Raw genomic sequence first — 22803 nt, 5'->3', positions numbered from 1 at the left:
ATAGACATGGAGTGGTCACTATTGTGAAGCACAATCATTATGATTACAATACTGAAATATGTATAATTTATAGTGTTGAGAGTATGCATCAATTGTGGGATTGTATAGGACTCACTTGCACATAGTTATATCGCAATTCTTTGACTCTTTCTGAATTGCATTCAAATGGCACCCTGTAGACCTGCTTCATCCTGAGATTATTTCTGCGCCAGACACAGTCCAGTGTTGATAAGCTTACCCTATCAATATTTTGAAATATCTCATTGTTTTCTATTATTTTTCTTTGTATTTGCCGTAATGTTATGGCGTTATTTTCTAGGACCATGTTCATGATTTCAGTTTCCTGTTCAGGAGACAGAACACGTTCCCGACCACCTTGTGTTGGTAATCTTTCAGCTCTGCCGAACAAATAGTAAAATACTGTAAATAAAAGTAGGAATACAGTTCCCAAATACTTGAAACATACTTTATTTTTACAGTCCTACAGAACAGTCCACAGGCAATACTGTACTACTGTACTCATTGAGTACTGTATTGATATGCAGTACTGCAATTTTCTAGTGAGAGTAGATTTCTTACCTATTCTCATTTCGGAATATCCAGATGATGGATGCTACAGTGTAATCTAGAAAAAAGAAACGCACACCTTTAAAGGCGAGGTGCTGGCTAGCGGAATAGAACACTAGAAAATAAAGGAAAGCCGCACACTCTAAGAGCTCAGATGCAAAAATTTAATCACCAACGTTTCGACAGCAAAGCTGTCTTCATCAGGGTATCATCAAACACTGCGAGATGAGTCATTTATATAGTGTCAAGAGACACACAGGTGTTTGTAATCATGGCCAAGTATGGCCTAATATCATTGGTTAACTCAAATATTTAAAAAAATGGCATACAAAGAACATACAAAAAGACAAACAAATGGATAGCATACGATCATAGTATTTGTAGTCTAAAATGTATCTAACAAACAATTACAATGGCAAAATCACAATTATCACAAGAATGGCTTCAGATCAAAGTCTATGTTGAGACCGAGGGGAGCAAGGGTCTTTAAATTAAAGATCCAGGCAGCCTCTCGTTTCAACAATAAATTATCAAGGTCACCCCCTCTCCTCGGGAGGGTGACATGTTCAATACCAATATAACGCAGAGACGAAATCGGATGGTTTGCTTCCAAAAAGTGGGCCGCAACTGGGTAAGTTAAGTTTTTGCACCTAATGGTGCTACGATGCTCTGAGATACGTACTTTTAATTCACGCTTTGTTTTACCCACATAATTTTTACCACAAGGACAAGTTATAAGATAAATAACTGCCTTAGTGGAACACGTAATAACACCTTTAATTGGGATAGATTTCCCTGTTTGGGGGTGTTTGAAGGATCTACATTTATAAGTGCCATTACATTGAGCACAGCCATTACACTTGTAATTTCCATCCAGTATGGGCGCAAATAGACGTTGTTCAGGAATATCTTGGGGTGGTAAATCAGAGTGTACCAATTGGTCTCTGAGATTTCTTCCCCGCGAGAATACGACAAGGGGAAGATCAGAAAACACATTACCGAGACTATCATCATATTTCAGAATGTGCCAATGTTTGTGAACGATTCCTTTAATTTGTTCAGAGCACTTTGAATAGCGGGTAGTGAGAACGCAAGAATGCGTCTTTTTGCGAGACTGACCTTGAAAAAGGTCTTGTGATAATTGTGATTTTGCCATTGTAATTGTTTGTTAGATACATTTTAGACTACAAATACTATGATCGTATGCTATCCATTTGTTTGTCTTTTTGTATGTTCTTTGTATGCCATTTTTTTTAAATATTTGAGTTAACCAATGATATTAGGCCATACTTGGCCATGATTACAAACACCTGTGGGTCTCTTGACACTATATAAATGACTCATCTCGCAGTGTTTGATGATACCCTGATGAAGACAGCTTTGCTGTCGAAACGTTGGTGATTAAATTTTTGCATCTGAGCTCTTAGAGTGTGCGGCTTTCCTTTATTTTCTAGGATGCTACAGTGTACCTGCTCAAATTTGGCTGTACTCTTTGCCCAGCCTCCCTCATTGTTAGACCATGGTTGACCACATGATCAACCAAAGTGGCTCGGATCTCATCAGAGATTACGGTCCTTGGCCTTCCTCGTCCTCGTCCTTGTCCTTGTCCTCCCCGTCCTCCTCCTCTTACTCTCACTCCTCTGGCTCTGCCTCTGTTTCCAATGTTGGCATCCATTGCTCCAAAACAGAAGAGCTCACTTGTTGCCCTTTTATGCTAAAGCTCTGATTGCTAATTGTATAACTGTGTGACGGGTGTTTGCCCATGTCATGAGTCAGTGTGCATATTTGAATGGCAGTGTGTTCATTGTGAAAACAAGAGATTTTCTGCATGAAAATTGTGCCAAATGCAAAGAATTGTGTGTAGTGTTTTGAAAAAAGTGTGTTTTAGAACTGCAATTTGAGTGTAAAGCAGGAATTGTGCTTGTAGTTTAGCTCTAGCTTTGGTTCAGGGGGTTGGTGCATGAGTTACATGCTGTGGTCATTGTGTCTCAAGTACCAGTATTTGTGTGTAAACAATTGAGAAAAACTGTTACAGTACTGACTGCTCAATAGATTTTGACTGGTTGCAGGTTCATATCAACAAAGAACAAGAATTAGAGTATCACAGAGACAGAGGACAAGTTTGTGAGATGCAGGGTACAGTACTGTAAAAATAGGGGTACAAGGAGGAGGAAGAACAAAAACAAAATCGCAAAGAGCAAAGCAAAGTAGTAATTTCTTATCAATTTTGAGCTACTATGATAGAACATGTTCTCATTTACATTACATTTAAGTCATTTAGCAGACGCTCTTATCCAGAGCGACTTACAAATTGGTGGATTCACCTTATGATATCTAGTGGAACAACCACTTTACAATAGTGCATCTAAATCTTTTAAGGACGGGGGGTCGGGGGGTTAGAAGGATTACTTTATCCTATCCTAGGTATTCCTTAAAGAGGTGGGGTTTCAGGTGTCTCCGGAAGGTGGTGATTGACTCCGCTGTCCTGGCGTCGTGAGGGAGCTTGTTCCACCATTGGGGTGCCAGAGCAGCGAATAGTTTTGACTGGGCTGAGCGGGAACTGTGCTTCCTCAGAGGTAGGGAGGCGAGCAGGCCAGAGGTGGATGAACGCAGTGCCCTTGTTTGGGTGTAGGGCCTGATCAGAGCCTGAAGGTACGGAGGTGCCGTTCCCCTCACAGCTCCATAGGCAAGCACCATGGTCTTGTAGTGGATGCGAGCTTCAACAGGAAGCCAGTGGAGAGAGCGGAGGAGCGGGGTGACGTGAGAGAACTTGGGAAGGTTGAACACCAGACGGGCTGCGGCGTTCTGGATGAGTTGTAGGTGTTTAATGGCACAGGCAGGGAGCCCAGCCAACAGTGAGTTGCAGTAATCCAGACGGGAGATGACAAGTGCCTGGATTAGGACCTGCACCGCTTCCTGTGTGAGGCAGGGTCGTACTCTGCGAATGTTGTAGAGCATGAACCTACAGGATCGGGTCATCGCCTTGATGTTAGTAGAGAACGACAGGGTGTTGTCCAGGGTCACGCCAAGGTTCTTAGCACTCTGGGAGGAGGACACAATGGAGTTGTCAACCGTGATGGCGAGATCATGGAACGGGCAGTCCTTCCCCGGGAGGAAGAGCAGCTCCGTCTTGCCGAGGTTCAGCTTGAGGTGGTGATCCGTCATCCACACTGATATGTCTGCCAGACATGCAGAGATGCGATTCGCCACCTGGTTATCAGAAGGGGGAAAGGAGAAGATTAATTGTGTGTCGTCTGCATAGCAATGATAGGAGAGACCATGTGAGGATATGACAGAGCCAAGTGACTTGGTGTATAGCGAGAATAGGAGAGGGCCTAGAACAGAGCCCTGGGGGACACCAGTGGTGAGAGCACGTGGTGCGGAGACAGATTCTCGCCACGCCACCTGGTAGGAGCGACCTGTCAGGTAGGACGCAATCCAAGCGTGGGCCGCGCCGGAGATGCCCAACTCGGAGAGGGTGGAGAGGAGGATCTGATGGTTCACCGTATCAAAGGCAGCAGATAGGTCTAGGAGGATGAGAGCAGAGGAGAGAGAGTTAGCTTTAGCAGTGCGGAGAGCCTCCGTGACACAGAGAAGAGCAGTCTCAGTTGAATGACCAGTCTTGAAACCTGACTGATTTGGGTCAAGAAGGTCATTCTGAGAGAGATAGCAGGAGAGCTGGCCAAGGACGGCACGTTCAAGAGTTTTGGAGTGAAAAGAAAGAAGGGATACTGGTCTGTAGTTGTTGACTTCGGAGGGATCGAGTGTAGGTTTTTTCAGAAGGGGTGCAACTCTCGCTCTCTTGAAGACGGAAGGGACATAGCCAGCGGTCAAGGATGAGTTGATGAGCGAGGTGAGGTAAGGGAGAAGGTCTCCGGAAATGGTCTGGAGAAGAGAGGAGGGGATAGGGTCAAGCGGGCAGGTTGTTGGGCGGCCGGCCGTCACAAGACGCGAGATTTCATCTGGAGAGAGAGGGGAGAAAGAGGTCAAAGCACAGGGTAGGGCAGTGTGAGCAGGACCAGCGGTGTCGTTTGACTTAGCAAACGAGGATCGGATGTCGTCAACCTTCTTTTCAAAATGGTTGACGAAGTCATCCGCAGAGATGGAGGAGGGGGGGGGGGGAGGGGGAGGAGGATTCAGGAGGGAGGAGAAGGTGGCAAAGAGCTTCCTAGGGTTAGAGGCAGATGCTTGGAATTTAGAGTGGTAGAAAGTGGCTTTAGCAGCAGAGACAGAAGAGGAAAATGTAGAGAGGAGGGAGTGAAAGGACGCCAGGTCCGCAGGGAGGCGAGTTTTCCCTAATTTCCGCTCGGCTGCCCGGAGCCCTGTTCTGTGAGCTCGCAATGAGTCGTCAAGCCACGGAGCAGGAGGGGAGGACCGAGCCGGCCTGGAGGATAGGGGACATAGAGAATCAAAGGATGCAGAGAGGGAGGAGAGGAGGGTTGAGGAGGCAGAATCAGGGGATAGGTTGGAGAAGGTTTGAGCAGAGGGAAGAGATAATAGCATGGAAGAGGAGAGAGTAGCGGGAGAGAGAGAGCGAAGGTTGGGACGGCGCAATACCATCCGAGTAGGGGCAGAGTGAGAAGTGTTGGATGAGAGCGAGAGGGAAAAGGATACAAGGTAGTGGTCAGAGACTTGGAGGGGAGTTGCAATGAGATTAGTGGACGAACAGCATCTAGTAAAGATGAGGTCAAGCGTATTGCCTGCCTTGTGAGTAGGGGGGGAAGGTGAGAGGGTGAGGTCAAAAGAGGAGAGGAGTGGAAAGAAGGAGGCAGAGAGGAATGAGTCAAAGGTAGACGTGGGGAGGTTAAAGTCACCCAGAACTGTGAGAGGTGAGCCATCCTCAGGAAAGGAACTTATCAAGACGTCAAGCTCATTGATGAACTCTCCAAGGGAACCTGGAGGGCGATAAATGATAAGGATGTTAAGCTTGAAAGGGCTGGTAACTGTGACAGCATGGAATTCAAATGAGGAGATAGACAGATGGGTCAGGGGAGAAAGAGAGAATGTCCACTTGGGAGAGATGAGGATTCCAGTGCCACCACCCCGCTGGCCAGATGCTCTCGGTGTATGCGAGAACACGTGGGCAGACGAGGAGAGAGCAGTAGGAGTAGCAGTGTTATCTGTGATAATCCATGTTTCCGTCAGTGCCAAGAAGTCGAGGTGCTGGAGGGTAGCATAGGCTGAGATGAACTCTGCCTTGTTGGCCGCAGACCGGCAGTTCCAGAGGCTGCCGGAGACCTGGAACTCCACGTGGGTCGTGCGCGCTGGGACCACCAGGTTAGAGTGGCAGCGGCCACGCGGTGTGAAGCGTTTGTGTGGCCTGTGCAGAGGGGAGAGAACAGGGATAGACAGATACATAGTTGACAGGCTACAGAAGAGGCTACGCTACGTTCATCAAAAGACAATGACGGAAAAATATGAAATTTTTTTCAATAAAAATTGTACTTCTCCCTGAGAATTGTATGTTTTGAACAATGTGTTTTCTATTTTTCGGTGTATTGTTTACTGACTGCTTGAGAGTGTATATCATTTTGATCACTTTGTTTATGATTTGAGAGCAGTGTTTGATTTTGAACACAGGTAAAACTGTTTTGAGGCGAATGTTTCATTTTGCGAGAGAGGAGTCAGAGGTTATGTAAATAGTGCTTGAAGATGAGGTTTTGTGTTTAATGTTTTCAGGAAATTGAGCAAGGTTTCAGAAATTGTGTTTTAACAATTGAGAAAAACTGTAATGACTATCAGCAAGGTCAGGGTGAAGAGAGAGGGAGACAGCAGAGAAAGATAAGGAGAGTGAAAGATCAAGAGCGAGAGAGAGAGAGAGAGAGAGGGAGATATAGAAGGAAAGAGAGAGGAAGAGACGGATGAGGGCAGTATGAGTGGTTGGGATAGGGATCTGTTGTGACAGGTAGTGTTGATAAATGGCTGAGCATCAGTAGTCCAAATGAACCAAATCATCTGGGGGAGTAGACAGACAAAGAGAGGGAGGTGACACACGTTTGCAATGTTGTGGGTGTGATGGTAAACTTGATAACCTTAGGCCAGGGTATATACATAAGAGAGTGGTACAAACAGACAGTGTGAGAGCTAAGGTAATTACAGAGTAAGAGAGAAAATAAACTAATAGCAGAAGCACTGAGCATTCTCTAATCATGCAGTTTAGTGTTCCAGAAGCTATAGGCTACTTGGAAAAATACAAAATACCATGTATTCAATAAAAGCTGAAAGGATTATATCAGTGGTGATCGGCACTGTTTAAGTGGCGGTCGGTGCCTTATTTCTATCACAGCATATTGGATGACTGTCATTCATATTCCATTAACTCAGCTCAATGTAACATTGATAAGTTTAGGCTACTACATGATACTTAAATTTTCCCTGTACCTATCATAGGTTGCTACAACCTAGCCTATGAATGTAAGTATACAACGTAGGTGCACAGGTCAAGAGAAATTTGAGTAATCAAGGTGACAGACATTGACACATTCAATACCTTGCACAATCTTGCCTGCACCTAGCTGATCAAGGGTGTGATCATTAGTCCAACACCTGCAAATGAGAGTTTCTAATGGACAAATTCAGGTACGGTGCATTCGGAAAGTACTCAGCCTTATTCTAAAATAGATTACATTAATTGTTTTCCTTATCAATCTACACACAATACCCCATAATGACAAAGTAAAAACTTTTTTTTTTTTTTTTTTGGCAAAACAATAAATAAAATGCATTTATATAAGTATTCAGGCCCTTTGCTATGAGACTTGAAATTGAGCTTCCATTGATCATCCTTGGGATGTTTCTACAACTTGATTGGAATCCCCCTGTGATAAACCCAATTGATTGGACATGATTTGGAAAGGCACACACCTGTATATTTAAGGTCCCACAGTTGACAGTGCATGTCAGAGCAAAAACTAAGTCACGAGGTTGAAGGAATTGTCCGTAGAGCTCTGACACAAGATTATGTCGAGGCACAGATCTGGGGAAGGGTACCAAAAAAATTCTGCAGCATTGATGGTTCCCAAGAACACAGTGGCCTCCATCATTCTTAAATGGAAGAAGTTTGGAACCACCAAGACTCTTCCTAGAGCTGGCTGCCTGGCCAAACTGAGAAATCGGGGGAGAAGGACCTTTGTCAGGGAGGTGACCAAGAACCCGATGGTCACTCTGACAGAACTCCAGAGTTCCTCTGTGGCGATGGGAGTACCTTCCTGAATGACAACCATCTCTGTAGTACTCCACCAATCAGGCCTTTATGGTAGAGTGGCCAGATGGAAGCCACTCCTCAGTAAAAGGCACATGACAGCCCGCTTGGAGTTTGCCAAAAGGCACACAAAGGCCTCTTTGGCCTGAATGCCAATCGTCACGTAAGGAGGAAACCTGGCATCATCCCTATGGTGAAGCATGGTGGTGGCAGCATCATGCTGTGGAGATGTTGTGGGGATGTTTTTCATCGGCAGGGACTGGGGGACTAGTCAGGATCGAGGGAAAGATGAATGGAGCTGTGCTCCAACACTCCCCATCCAACCCAAATACAGGTGTGCCAAGCTTGTAGTGTCATACCCAAGAAGACTCGAGGCTGTAATTGCTACCAAAGGTGCTTCAACAAAGTACTAAGTAAAGGGTCTGAATATTTATTGTAATGAGATATTTAATTTTTTTATTTTTAATACATTTGAAAAAAATGTCCAAAAACCTGTTTTTGCTTTTTCATTATGGGGTACTGTGTGTAGATCGATGAGAAACCCCCCCAGATTGAATCAATTTTAGAATAAGGCTGCAATGTAACAAAATGTGGAAAAAGTCAGCGGGTTTGAATACTTTCCGAAAGCACTGCATGTTTATCCCTGTTTTCTTCCTTTTGCTTCCGTTTAAGAAAAGTTTTTTTAACAGAATCGGCGGAATGAATACACCGCTAATCACACTCAAACACAGTTCACTTTCATAGCAGCCACATACAAACTCCCCTTTGATAGTTGGATAATTCCTTCGTGAATCTACGTACTCTCCTCCTTTCACCTTTTCCCTTTGCTTGTGGACTTCAGTGCTGTCTTAGAACGTTGTCATAATTACTGTGTAAGTCTATGGAAGAGGTGAGAACCACGAGCCTCCTAGGTTTTGTATTGAAGTCAATGTATCCAGAGGAGGACAGAAATTAGCTGCCATAGGGGTCGTTGAATGGAGACCAAGGCGCAACGTGCATAGTGCTCATTCTTTGTCTTTAATGAATACACTTTAACAACAAAACAACAAACGACCAACAACAGTCCCGTCAGGTACACTAGACTAAACGGAAACAAATACCCACAAACCCCAAAGGAAAACAGGCTGCTTAAGTATGGCTTCCAATCAGAGACAACGAAAGACACCTCGGAGGTTCTGCGCTGCCGACCACTGCTGGAGGCTCCGGGCTGCAGACCGCCGCTGAAGGCCCTGGGCTGCAGACCGCCGCTGAAGGCCCTGGACTGCAGACCTCCGCTGGAGGCTCCGGACTGGGAGGTGTCACTGGAGGCTCCGGGCTGGGAGGCGTCGCTGGAGGCTCCGGGCTGGGAGGCGTCGCTGGAGGCTCCGGGCTGAGGAGCGTCGCTGGAGGTTCCGGGCTGAGGAGCGTCGCTGGAGGCCCCGGGCTGAGAGGCATCGCTGGAGGCCCCGGGCTGAGGAGCGTCGCTGGAGGCTCCGGGCTGAGGAGCGTCGTTGGAGGCTCTGGGCTGAGGAGCGTCGCTGGAGGCTCCGGGCTGAGGAGCGTCGCTGGAGGAAGAGTGCGCGGAGCAGGCACCGGATGTACTGGGCCATGGAGGCTTACTGGAGGTCTGGTGCTTAGGGCTAGCACCCCGTCCTGGCTCGATGCTGGCTCTAGCCCGGCAAGGGAGGAGCGCTGGCACAGGACGAACTGGGCTGTGCTGGGGAATGCGGGGTACCGTGCGTGGAGCAGGCATAGGATATCCTGGGCCGAAGAGCCGCACTGGAGACCAGATACGTTGTGCCGGCGCACTTCTTCCTGGCTGCCGGCCAACTCTCGCACGGCAACGTTGAGGAGCTTGTACCGACCGCACCGGACTGTGAGTGAGTATGGGCAACATAGTGCGCATCACACCATACTGCATTGCTCGCCCCTCTGCACGCCCGCTCCGCAGTGCCCTTTCTGCCAGTACCTCTCTCCGGAATCTAGCGTCGAGCTCCGCGCTTGACTCCCTGACTGGCTCTGGTTTACTCCATGGCTCTCTTCGATACGCCCGGGAAGTTAGGTCAGGGCTCCCCCTGACCTCGACAAACTCCCCGTATGCCCCCCCAAGATTTTTTGGGGGGGCTGCCTCTCCGCCTTGCCTCTTGGAGGATACAGCGCCTCATAATATCATCGCTCCCTCTTGGCTTCCTCTAATTCCTCCTTCGGGCGACGATACTCTTCAGCCTGGCTCCAGGGTCCCTTCCCAACCAGGATTTCTTCCCACGTCCACGACTCCCGGTACCTTCTCTCACGCTGCTTGGTCCTTTTACGGTGGGTAGTTCTATCATAGGGGTCGTTGAATGGAGACCAAGGCGCAGCGTGCATAGTGCTCATTCTTTGTCTTTAATGAATACACTTTAACAACAAAACAACAAACGACCAACAACAGTCCCGTCAGGTACACTAGACTAAACGGAAACAACTACCCACAAACCCCAAAGGAAAACAGGCTGCCTAAGTATGGCTTCCAATCAGAGACAACGAAAGACACCTGCCTCTGATTGGAAACCATACCCGGCCGAAACATGGAAAATGAAACATAGAAATAGAATTCTAGCACGATCCCACCTAGAAACAGAAAACCCCAAAACCACCCAGAACAACCACCTGTCACGCCCTGACCACTCTACTATGGCAAATGGCCTCTTACACTGGTCAGGACGTAACACTAGCTGTCCTCTGGCTACACCATGGTGCTACCCTACAGAGTGCTGTTGAGGCTACTGTAGAACTTAATTGCAAAACAATGCGGTTTAATCAATTATTCGGTGACATGTGAATATATTTAATAATTTTATCTGAAAATGATCATTTTTTCAATGTTTCACTTTTTCATGTTCTTTTTAATGTTTCACTATTTAATGTTTTTGAAATTCACTGAGGATGGTCCTTCCCTTCCTCCTCTGAAGAGCCTCCACTGGATTGTATAGTCTGTATTTGAAATTCAAAAAGCACTCGCACATCTGAGTTATCTTGTTGCAGGTGTGTAGGAATGTAATTACTTCAAAGAAAAGAGAAACCTGCACATTACTTTTTCTCATTTTTTATTCAAGCATATGTGGTCTTCATCAGAGCTTGTCTTTTTTTGGTCATGCAGTGTGTCATAGTAGGATTGACCACTTAACCTTCAACATGTGAGAAGACGTCCACAGAGATCTTCAGCACCCTGGAAAGCCACCCATGTCACGGCTCTCTTTACAGGGTCGACACAGGAAGTAATCCATTACCCTCCTCCTTTCCCAGTCCTTCTACTCCTGCCCAAATCCACATTCATAACAGTCAGCTACATGCCAGGTGTCTGTCTCTGCCAGGCTGTATTTCCATGCACACATCAACCAGCTGTTGAGTTGATCAATAACAAGTCAATCAACGGAGGCAGAGAGATGGGGGTCTCAGGGGGTCCTGCTTGTTTATTAGACAGACAGACATCTGCAGCTTTTTCTTTCGGTCTTTCTGTCTGTCTGTGCTCACCTATAACTATACAGAACATGGGGTTGGGTTCGATGGTTAAATTGAGCCAGAGCTACCCAGAGCCAACCTCCAGCACCGCATGGGTCCAAAGAGGAGTAGGATAGAAATTTGGATAATAGTACCCTACTTACATGAGTAACCCTAACCCTTACCCTAACCCTAAACTTAGCTTTATGTACACACCCCGGTTCAACCCTAATCCTAACCAAAGCTTCATGTCCACACCCTGGTTCAACCTTAACCCTTACCCCTCCAAATACGGCTCTCCCACTTCCAAATTCCTAATTTGAACCCTGGGTTATGTTTTCATAATCCATCATCGGTTCCTATACATATATCTTCATGTCCACAGATATGGTGAACTGCAGATCTTTAAACTTTTGCCTTCAATTTATTTTTAGTTTCAGATATGGCTATCCCTGCCTTTTTGTGTGGCCCATTGTATCCCAGTTAACTATAATTACATAACCTAACATCCTTCTCAACAGTCAAACACCACCACTATACAGTACTGTTCCTCCTTCCAGGTCTGTGGAACAGTGGAAGGCAGAGATGAGTAGGAGAGAACAGACCAAACAACTCCACTGCTTCTACTGGGGCCGCTCACTGTGTGTCTAATGACTTGGCAGGCAGATACAGCACAGCGGCGAAGCGAGAGGCTCCCCAGGCGAAGAGATACCACATTCATCCTCTGGATGAATTTAAACAAGACTGATCTTGGGCAAATTCTGTTTGTCTGTCTGTGTTTGTCTCCACAGAGATAACATATTAAATAGTGCTTTGTAATTAGTGCTCCGTCTTAATGGAGACATGGAGGGACGCAGTTTGGAAACAAAATAAAAGGTATTAGTTGATTTGTATTTGTCTTTATTATGGATCCCTATTAGTTGCTGCCAAGGCAGCAGCTACTCTTCCTGGGGTCAGGCAAACTTAAGGTAGTTATACAATTTTAAAAACATTACAATACATTCATTACAGAATTCACAACACACTAAGTGTGTGCCCTTAGGCCCATACTCCAATACCACATAACTACAACACAAAATCCATGTGTACGTGTGTGTATAGTGCGTATGTGATCATGTGTGTTTATGCATGTGTCTGTGCCTATGTTTGTGTTGCTTCACAGTCCCCGCTGTTCCATAAGGTGTATTTTTACCTGCTTTTTAAATCTGATTCTACTGCTTGCATCAGTTACTGATGTGGAATAGAGTTCGATGTAGTCATTGCTCTATATAGTACTGTGCACCTCCCATAGTCTGTTCTGGACTTGGGGACTGTGAAGAGACCTCTGGTGGCATGTCTTGTGGGGTATGCATGGGTGTCCGAGCTGTGTGCTAGTATTTTAAACAGACAGCTCAGTACATTCAGCTTGTCAACACATCTTACAAAAACAAGTAATGATGAAGTCAATCTATCTTCCACTTTGAGCCATGAGTGATTGACATGCATTTTATTCATGTTAGCTCTCTGTGTACTTTTAAGGGCCAGCTGTGCTGCCCTGTTCCGATCCAACTGCAATTTTCCCAAGTCCATATTTGTGGCACCTGACCACACGACTGAACAGTAGTCCAGGTGCAATAAAACCAGGGCCTGTAGGACCTGCCTTGTTGATAGTGTTGTTAAGAAGGCAGAGCAGCGCTTTATTATGGACAGACTTCTCCCCATTTTAGCTACTGTTTTATCAATATGTTTTGACCATGACAGTTTACAATCCAGGGTTACTCCAAGCAGTTTAGTCACCTCAACTTGCTCAATTTCCACATTATTCATTACAAGATTTAGTTGAGGTTTAGGGTTTAATGAATGATTTGTCCCAAATACAATGCTTTTAGTTTTGGAAATATTTAAGACTAACTTATTCAATGCTACCCATTCCGAAGCTAACTGCAAAGTGTTCCAGTCATTTCAGTCGCTGTAGTAGCTGACGAGTATAGTGTTGAGTCATCTGCATACATAGCCACACTGGCCTTACACAAAGCCAGTGGAATGTCATTAGTAAAGATTGAAAAAAGTAAGGGGCCTAGATAGCTGACCTGGGGAATTCCTGATTCTAACTGGATATTTTTGGAGAGGCTTCCTAAAGAACACTCTCTGTGTTCTGTTAGGCAGGTAACTCTTTATCCACAATATAGCAGGGGGTGTAAAGCCATAACACATACCTTTTTCCAGCAGCAGACTATGATAGATAATGTCAAAAGCTGCACTGAAGTCTAACAAGACAGCCCCCACATTCAGTTTATGGCAGATGAACCTGTAGCCATATTACTTCAACGGTATTTAACATTAGATCGTCTCTAAGCTTTACAGGAATGTGGTTCTTTATATAGACCACAACACCATGGCATTTCTGTCTTTTCGGTAAGTGTTATAACCATGTATTGATACCACTGTATCATCAAAGATATTATCTAAGTGAGTTTCAGAGATAGTCAGAATATGAATGTAATCTGTTACAAGCAAGTTATTGACTTCATGGACCTTGTTTCTCAGGCTGCATATGTTAATATCGGCTATTTTTTGCACGTTTCTGGGTTGCTTGATTTTTTAAAATATCAAGGCACAAGGCGAGACCCAGATGCAGACACAGGAGGCAGATGGTTGGAGTTTTACAATGTTTAATAATCCAAAGGAGTAGGCAAGAGAATGGTCGTGGACAGGCAAAAAGGGAAAAACCAGATCAGAGTCCAGGAGGTACAGAGTGGCAGACAGGCTCGTGGTCAAGGCAGGCAGAATGGTCAGGCAGGCGGGTACACAGTCCAGAAACAGGCAAGGGTCAAAACCGGGAGGACTAGAAAAATGACAATGGCAAAAGGAGTACAGGAAAAACAAGCTGGTTGACTTGACTAAACATACAAGACAAACTGGCACAGAGAGACAGGAAACACAGGGATAAATACACTGGGGAAAATAAGCGACACCTGGAGGGGGTGGAGACAATCACAGGAACAGGTGAAACAGATCAGGGAGTGACATTTAATGCTTTACTGGGAAGCTTATCAGAAGTAGACTTGCTCATGTTCTTTATATTGGAGCTGATAGTAGTGCAGGATGAGCTGCAAAAAGTGGTCTTCCTACTATTGCACACTGTCTCAGTGCTAACAGTGTAACTCTGGTTCATAGGCTCATGATTACTGCATACAATAGCTGTAGGATCAACAGAGGTATTCAGGGCAATTAGGGGGACATAAATTAAGTTACTTACATTGTGTCTGCCAACGCCCTCAGGATAATGTACATTTGATGCAGCATTATGACGACTCATTGTCACAATGGTAGGGATTAACTGAGCTGGTCTTGGCTCATTGACAATCAATGTTTCAATGCAGCCTTGAAATGCGTGGACAGAATCCAGGAGCCAAGATGATTTGGATGGACTCCGTCATTCCTGTAGAGTATTTTCCAGAAGGTGTCAAAGTTATCTATAAAAGTGAAACCAGCAGAGCTACAATAATCTTTTAGTCAGATGTGTAATACCAGTAGCCTGCGGAATCTTTTACACCCACGGCCCAATGATGGTACTTGGCCTGAGTCTTTTAATGCTAAAATCAGTTCTTTAAAATTCATTTTGCCCCCAAAGAAAAACAGAATCAAATGAAAGATCAAGTTCACACTCCAGTGATCGTGCCATTTACAGTAAAACAGTCTATCTGCTTGGTAAGACTGAAGCCAGCATTAATTGGATGAACTAACAAAGGTTCACTGCACATTCGATGTTATGTTTGCAGTCTTCCCTCTGATCTTATTTAATTTAATTACTGATACAGTTGGACTTTATCACTGACTTGAGGAAGCATCCATTATTCTTAGACTATACAAGACTGTACAACAATGTAACTGCTCCTCTGTGTGAAAGTAGGGCTCTACTGGCTATATACTGTGTTCTCCATAAAAACCCTGCACTGGTAACCTTTCACCACTCTCCCTTTCACAGTTTGGACCACCTGGTTGAGGTGAATCCACAGATGGAGGTTGGTAAAGGGGGAGGGGTGACACAAAAGAGTCCCCACCTGGTGAGGAGTGTGAGGTGTTAATGTACTGGCAGTGTGTGTGTGTGTTTGTGTGTGTGTATGTGTTTGAAGGTGTGTGTTTTGATGTTTATGGATATGTGTGTGTGTGTGTGTGTGTGTGTGTGTGTGTGTGTGTGTGTGTGTGTGTGTGTGTGTGTGTGGTTGGGGTTAACCTCATATTGTTTTCTGATCAGCTGCCAGTGTCTCAGGTGGCAGTGTTTGTCTGTTGGGGTCTCCGTACGGGGTATAAATACCAGAGGGAGGAAGAGAGGGACAGACAGAAAGAGATCCTTCCCATGGAGTAACAATCCATAGTGGGAGACACACCAAGCCAAGAATCAGCCCAAGGCCCGGAGATAGACACAAACATACACACACACTGTGCAGGCTGTGACTCCAAGTCCCCCCTGTGCCCCCATGCGGAGAGGAGCCCCAAGGGAACCGACGCCAGCTGAGACTGGAAAAACAAGGTAAGGGCCCAGCGCTCTCGCTCTCTCTCTCTCTCACTCACACACACACACACACACACACACACACACACACACACACACACACACACACACACACACACACACACACACACACACACACACACACACACACACACACACACACACACACACACACACACACACAAACACTGGGTGACTCAGCTGTTAGACTCTAATGAAAGTTCAGTCTGAGAGATACAGAGAGAGCTGGGAGTAAAGCAGACTTCCAAACTACCCAGTGAAAAATCACACTGGGTATATACACACACAGAGATGGAAAGAAGGGAAATGACACTATGGGCACGCCAATGGTGAGACATGGTAAGAGTCTATGTTTATGCTTTGGTTTAATTGATGTATTGATTGTGGAGCTACTTGAATGTATATGAATGTACATTGGTTGACATAGCATTGCAAATGTACATTGACAGTCACATGGTATTATTGTATACGAGCAGTTGACTATGAGAATGAGGATGTTGTTGAAGTCTTAGCCCTTCAAAATAACTACTCCAGGGTCCAATTGGAACAGTTTCCTCTGAATTCAAGTGGCATATAAAAAATATAGGCCTATTCCTGTATAATTATTTTTCTGAAATGAAAAATTATTAATTTTTCTGGGTGCTCCAAATGCCAGTGAGAGCCTCCTGGGGCTCCAATTCTGTCTCCAGCCTAGAAAATGACTAATAGAAGTGATTGACAGCCCTCCAGGGATAGGTGTGTCCATTTAGCAATTTCACAATTCCAAGGCAAAAATTGCCACATCAGTTCCCTGAGCACCAGGATTGGGGGAAGATAGAAATAAAGATTGTTTGGTTGTGGATCGATCCCTGAATGTCTCATGCATTTTACAGAAGATCTAAATGCCACTTATGGTATAATACAGAACTGGGTCAGATCTCAGATGTCCACCTTATTCACGGGTTAACAGAGGACTTTGTACATAAACTCCACCAGATTTAAATTAAGCTGGTTGGACTAGCACTGATCATCTAACTTCTCCCCTACCGCTTCTACTCTCATTTCTCCTCTCCTCTCCTCAAGAGCCCTTGCTGACACTATGGAGGAGGGGACCCTGGAGACATATGCCCCCCGGTGCTCCATGCCGGCCGAGCTCCATCACCCCTACTCCAAGTTCTCAGACTGGAAGTTCAAGCTGTTCCGGGTCAGGTCCATGGAGAGGGCCCCGCTGCCCGGGGAGATGCAGCTCGAGAGAGGGGCCTTGTCTGACGTTGTGGCCTCTGCACCCCTGGGGGAAACTGTGGGGGATGTGGTGGGTCTCCCAGGGAGTGTGATGAAGCTTTGCCTGGGGGGTAAGAGCAAGGAGAACATAGAGGGCCCGGGAAAGAGAGTGGACCTGAAACTCCAGGAGATGGACACACACATGAACCACCTCAGGTCAGTTGAGGAAGTGGAGTGTTTTTTAATCAGCAACAAGCTCAGAAATGTAGTTTCTTTCTGTTTAAAACATACTGGAAGATCAGAGAGACAAACTTTTGGTTTATGTAATATCCTAATGTTAATGTGTGTGTGCAGGTGTCTGTGCCGTCTCTGTGGCGGGGCCCTGAGGAAAGCCAAAGGTCCAGAGCATGAAGTCCAGGGGCTTCTGGACGAGGCTAGCAGGAGTGCCCTGCGTAGGATGGGCTGCAAGGCCACCAGCTGGCCAGAGGTCATCCTCAAGGTCTTCAAAGTGGACGTGGCGGGGGACATGGAGGTCGTCCATCCGCCGTTCTTCTGCCAGCGCTGCTGGACATTGGCCATGCGAGGAGGGGGCTTCTGCAGCTTCTCCAGGACCCATGTCCCAGAGTGGAGACCCCACACCACCCTCTGCCTCCTCTGCCACCCCAAGAAACCCTCACTACAGAGGAGAGGGAGGAAGAGGAGGAAGCCCACTCGTGGAGCCCAACGCCTGGCCAAGAGGTCCAAGTGGGACCTCCAGGATAACGCTGCTACTGTTGGTGAGAAGAGAGCCTGGAGAACAGTGATAGATCCTCACCAGGGACCTGGACTTAGACCCTGGGTGAGATCCAGCGTCCAGAGAGCTCAGTGGGTGAAGAACATCACCCTCTGCCAGAAAGAGCACCTTAGTGCCAGACTGCTGTCCGAGGACCTCCCTGTGGACTTCCTGAGCTCAGTTACCTGTCAGGTGTGTGACCACCTGTTGTCTGAGCCCGTCCAGTCCCCCTGCAGACACCTCTTCTGCCGCAGCTGCATTGCTAAATACATCTACTCTCTGGGCCCCCACTGCCCGGCTTGCACCCTGCCCTGCGGCCCTGCCGACCTTACTGCCCCAGCTAAGGGCTTCCTGGGGGTCCTGCACTCCCTGCCGCTGCTTTGCCCCAGAGAGAGCTGTGGGGAGCGGGTACGGCTGGACTCCTTCAGAGCCCACTGCTTGGGCCACCATCTGGAGGAAGTGGATGGGGACCACAAGTCAGCAGAAAATTGCCTGGACAACTTCCTGCCTGTCAACAAAGGGGGAAGGCCCCGACAGCATCTCTTGTCACTGACGAGGCGTGCCCAGAAGCACCGGCTGAGGGACCTGAAGACCCAGGTGAAAGTGTTTGCAGAGAAGGAAGAAGGTGGAGACACCAAGTCGGTGTGCCTGACCCTGTTCCTGCTAGCCTTGAGGGCGGGAAACGAACACCGGCAGGCAGACGAACTGGAGGCCATGATGCAAGGTAGGAGTCTGGACATTCACTAGCTCACACATACAACAAACATGATCTAATGTAATCACAGGATTTGAGCCACTTATTGTTGAGATTCGATTATTGCATTTGTTCAAAGGTGCAGTTCACATAAACATTGACAACTACCCACTCTGTGGGATATTTGTAAATGGAAAATCTTGTTACACACTCTGTCCTCTCGTTCCTCTCCCTCTCTTTCCCTCTCACACCCCTTCTCTCTCTTACTTTCTCTCTCTCGCTTTCACCCCCTCTCTCGTTTTCTCCCCCCTTCTCTTTTCTCTCCCCTTTTCACACTCTCTCTAATGCACAATAACAACTCTTGTCAACAACATCAGCACCACTTGTATCTGCAAATTATACAGGCAGCATCGTACTCCACTCTGGGGAATAGAGGCCAGCTGGTGTCTGTTTTCATCTGCAGCCAATACATCAGTTTATGGCAGCTTCACTGATTCACCCTGCTGTCCTCTGCATAACGTTCATAATGACAGCAAATGCAGGGGTGCAATTAAGAGATATTCCATACTGAAATTATCATCAGAGTGCTAGAATTAACTAGTGACTGAGGTCGATGACAGCTCTCTCATTCATAAACATGTCTTGGTACTCATAATACATAACATCTGCCTTTGTTTCTCTCCATCGCTCTCTCGCTCTCTCTCCGGCTCCAGGCAGGGGCTTTGGCCTGCATCCTGCTGTGTGTCTGGCCATCCGGGTCAACACGTTCCTGAGCTGCAGCCAGTACCACAAGATGTACCGCACCGTCAAGGCCACCAGTGGGCGCCAGATCTTCCAGCCCCTGCACACCTTACGCGCTGCAGAGAAGGAGCTCCTCCCAGGCTACCACCCCTTTGAGTGGCAGCCGGCCCTCAAGAGTGTGTCCACATCCTGCCATGTGGGGATCATTGACGGGCTATCAGGGTGGGTCGCTTCGGTGGACGACTCCCCAGCAGATACAGTCACGCGTCGGTTTCGCTACGACGTGGCCCTGGTGTCGGCCCTGAAGGACCTGGAGGAGGACATCATGGAGGGGCTGAGAGAGCGAGGCCTGGAGGACAGTGCTTGCACCTCGGGCTTCAGCGTTATGATCAAGGAGTCCTGCGATGGCATGGGGGACGTCAGTGAGAAGCATGGCGGCGGGCCGGCCGTCCCGGAAAAAGCTGTGCGTTTCTCCTTCACCATCATGTCCGTCTCTATTCAAGCTGAGGGAGAAGATGAGGCGATCACCATTTTCCGGGAGCCCAAGCCCAACTCGGAGATGTCCTGCAAGCCGCTCTGCCTGATGTTTGTGGACGAGTCGGACCACGAGACTCTCACAGGCGTCCTGGGGCCTGTGGTGGCTGAAAGGAACGCTATGAAGCACAGCCGTCTCATCCTGTCTGTGGGCGGCCTTTCTCGCTCCTTCCGCTTCCACTTCCGGGGCACGGGCTATGATGAGAAGATGGTGCGAGAAATGGAGGGTTTGGAGGCCTCTGGCTCCACTTACATCTGCACGCTATGTGACTCCACTCGGGCAGAGGCCTCCCAAAACATGACTCTCCACTCTGTCACCCGCAGCCACGACGAGAACCTGGAGCGCTATGAACTTTGGAGGACCAATCCTCATTCTGAATCAGCTGAAGAGCTGCGAGACCGAGTCAAAGGCGTCTCTGCCAAGCCCTTCATGGAGACCCAGCCCACACTGGATGCCCTGCACTGTGATATTGGCAATGCCACCGAGTTCTACAAGATCTTTCAGGATGAGATAGGGGAGGTCTATCATAAGACAAACCCCAGCCGGGAGCAGCGTCGGAGCTGGCGGGCCGCCCTGGACAAGCAGCTGAGAAAGAAGATGAAGCTGAAGCCTGTAATGAGGATGAATGGGAACTATGCACGGAAGCTGATGACCCGGGAGGCAGTGGAGGCAGTGTGTGAGCTGGTGCGCTCAGAGGAGCGTCAGGAAGCCCTGAGGGAGCTGATGGGGCTCTACATCCAGATGAAGCCTGTGTGGCGCTCCACCTGCCCGGCCAAGGAGTGCCCAGACCAGCTCTGCCGGTATAGCTTCAACTCCCAACGCTTCGCAGAGCTGCTCTCCACCGTCTTCAAGTACAGGTATGACGGAAAGATCACCAACTACCTGCACAAGACCTTGGCCCATGTGCCAGAGATTGTGGAGAGGGATGGCTCCATCGGGGCCTGGGCCAGCGAGGGGAATGAGTCTGGGAACAAGCTGTTCAGACGGTTCAGGAAGATGAATGCCCGTCAGTCCAAGACCTTTGAGCTGGAGGACGTGCTGAAGCACCACTGGCTCTACACATCCAAGTACCTGCAGAAGTTCATGGAAGCTCACAAGAACTCTGCCAAAGCTCTGCAGGCCACCATTGACACTGTGGAGAGTCAGGAGACACAGGAGGATGCTGACATGTCACTGGATGTCCCAGACTTTTGAAAAATTGTTTTAATTTGACATTTCTTTGGAACTTTATGGATTACATGAGGGATATGTTTTAGCAGGAGCATGTCTAATTCTAATCTGTCTGTACTGTACTGTTCTGCAGGGGCGGACTTGGACCAAAAATCAGTCCTGACATTCCTAGCATGTTAGCCCAGTGTTTTCCTTGAGGCCCCAATTATTAGCCAGATAAGGATAATTTTGTGCAAAAAAAAAGAGAAAAAAGTTAGACATGTCTACTAGGCTAAAAATGGACCAGCTAGTATAGCATTTCCACGAAAAGCCAGATGGCCAGTGCGCCCCTGCTGTTCTGTTTCAAACTTAATATTTACTCTACAATATGAACTATGTAAGAGGAAGATACTTTATTCTGTAAAGACATTATTATTAATTGTCATAATCCAAAAAAGGTGGCACTTTTTTTTATTTGATTCATTATTTACTCTGAGGACATTTGAAAATGCTTTCTACCTTAAATTTAATTTCCATACATAATTCCCAAAAGTCGTTGCATTTTATATTGGTATTTTATACTACTTCATTAGTTCATAATGATTTGATGATTTGATAGTTGGTGTTTTATCTCTGGGTGCCTGTGAAATGTGGGACAGTTTATTGTATTGCATGGGTTATGACACATCCATGAATTTATCCAGTGAGGTTATTTATGGGAACAAATGAAAGCACTGTAAGTCATGGAATGGAAATTGTGATAAAGGAGCTCACATTTATGATCAGTGTATTAGTTTATCTCCAGTGCTGGAGCAAAATTGAATCATATAGACTCAAATTGTCTTCGTTTCAGGGCTGCCTTCTAAAAACTGTTGCTTTAGAGCTTTATATTCAGGTCCCCGAAGTCCAAAATGGGGGCCTGGGTGACTTTGAAACCATCTTTATCTGTTTTAGCATTTGCACAGTGAAGGAGAAATAATACCATTCTATCTCTTTTCATAAAATAACATAAACAGACCTTTTTGTTGACCACATGAAAATGCAGTAGGCTCCATTACTAGGCCTAACACCTTTAGGCTTGCCTAAATGATGTATTTAGATGATCTTTATTGAATCCTCACACGCCCTGGTTCTATGCCTCTTCTGGGGCGAGTAAACAGGGAAGAGTAAACAGGGAAGCAAGTGAGCCTTGAGGGGAACTGAATTGATTTGATAGTTTATTTGTTTGATTGATTGATGTTATTGTTTATCTCTGCCGACACCATTTTGAGTTGTGACAGGCAATTTTTTATATTTGACACATTAAATGTTCTAGTTCTATTTTACTGTCATGGCTTTAAGCTGATGATGTACAGATTTTCATAATGTGTAATATTTAGTTTAAACAACTGTCACAGTCAAAGAATAACATCACATTTTACATGACAGTATGTTAAATAATGTATTCTCCATTATTAAATTGCATTTGCTACATGAAGGATGATGGATATGGTTTGTGTGAATCTTATATCAGCGGTGTATTCAATCTGCTGCTTTGTCATGTTTCAAGTGTACATTTAAACTCAGGAGAAAAAAAAAACTGTTGCCAAAAACACTCACTCATTTTTTTATTTGAATGAAAATAATGATATGTATGCCTGTTGCACATTTGTTCACTGTTCATTTGTTTAATGTGTTTGTAAATTTGATTTGGTGGTTTATTGGCCTTTTTTATTGTTTCATGATTACTGAAGTAATTGTTCATACCTCTCTACAATACTGTTAATGTACTGAAAATGTAGCAAACAATTTATCACACTATTAAACTTTATTCAAAATATTTGTTGATTCTGCCAACTGAGCTTATGTGTTGGTTTATGTTATTACACCTGTGTGAACTGATCAATGTAAGTTTTTATCATAACATATTTTGCCACAGAAACATTCAACCACAGAAAATAAATTATATTCTATAGGTTTACATACAGTT

At 46.2% G+C, this 22803-nt stretch overlaps 1 protein-coding gene across 2 annotated transcripts; it reads left to right on the top strand.

Annotated features, from left to right (window-relative positions):
* Positions 1-15545: 15545 nt before the first annotated feature.
* rag1 (recombination activating 1) lies at positions 15546-22653 on the top strand. 2 transcript variants are annotated; one of them, XM_014125106.3, is made up of 4 exons: positions 15546-15740; positions 16806-17159; positions 17298-18439; positions 19123-22653. In XM_014125106.3, exons 1-4 carry the CDS (start codon positions 15688-15690, stop codon positions 20877-20879), a joined length of 3306 nt encoding a protein of 1101 aa, XP_013980581.1. In that variant the 5' UTR covers positions 15546-15687; the 3' UTR covers positions 20880-22653. The 2 variants fall into 2 exon arrangements, with proteins under 2 accessions (XP_013980581.1, XP_013980582.1); XM_014125107.3 differs by lacking the exon at positions 15546-15740 and adding an exon at positions 15764-16082.
* The last annotated feature ends 150 nt before the right edge of the window (positions 22654-22803 follow it).

The sequence above is a fragment of the Salmo salar genome, chromosome 10 (genome assembly GCF_965601325.2).
Source record: "Salmo salar chromosome 10, fSalSal1, whole genome shotgun sequence".
In the NCBI taxonomy this organism is placed as follows: domain Eukaryota; kingdom Metazoa; phylum Chordata; class Actinopteri; order Salmoniformes; family Salmonidae; genus Salmo; species Salmo salar.
Note: the sequence above shows the minus strand (reverse complement) of the source record. Positions and strands in the feature narration are given on the sequence as shown.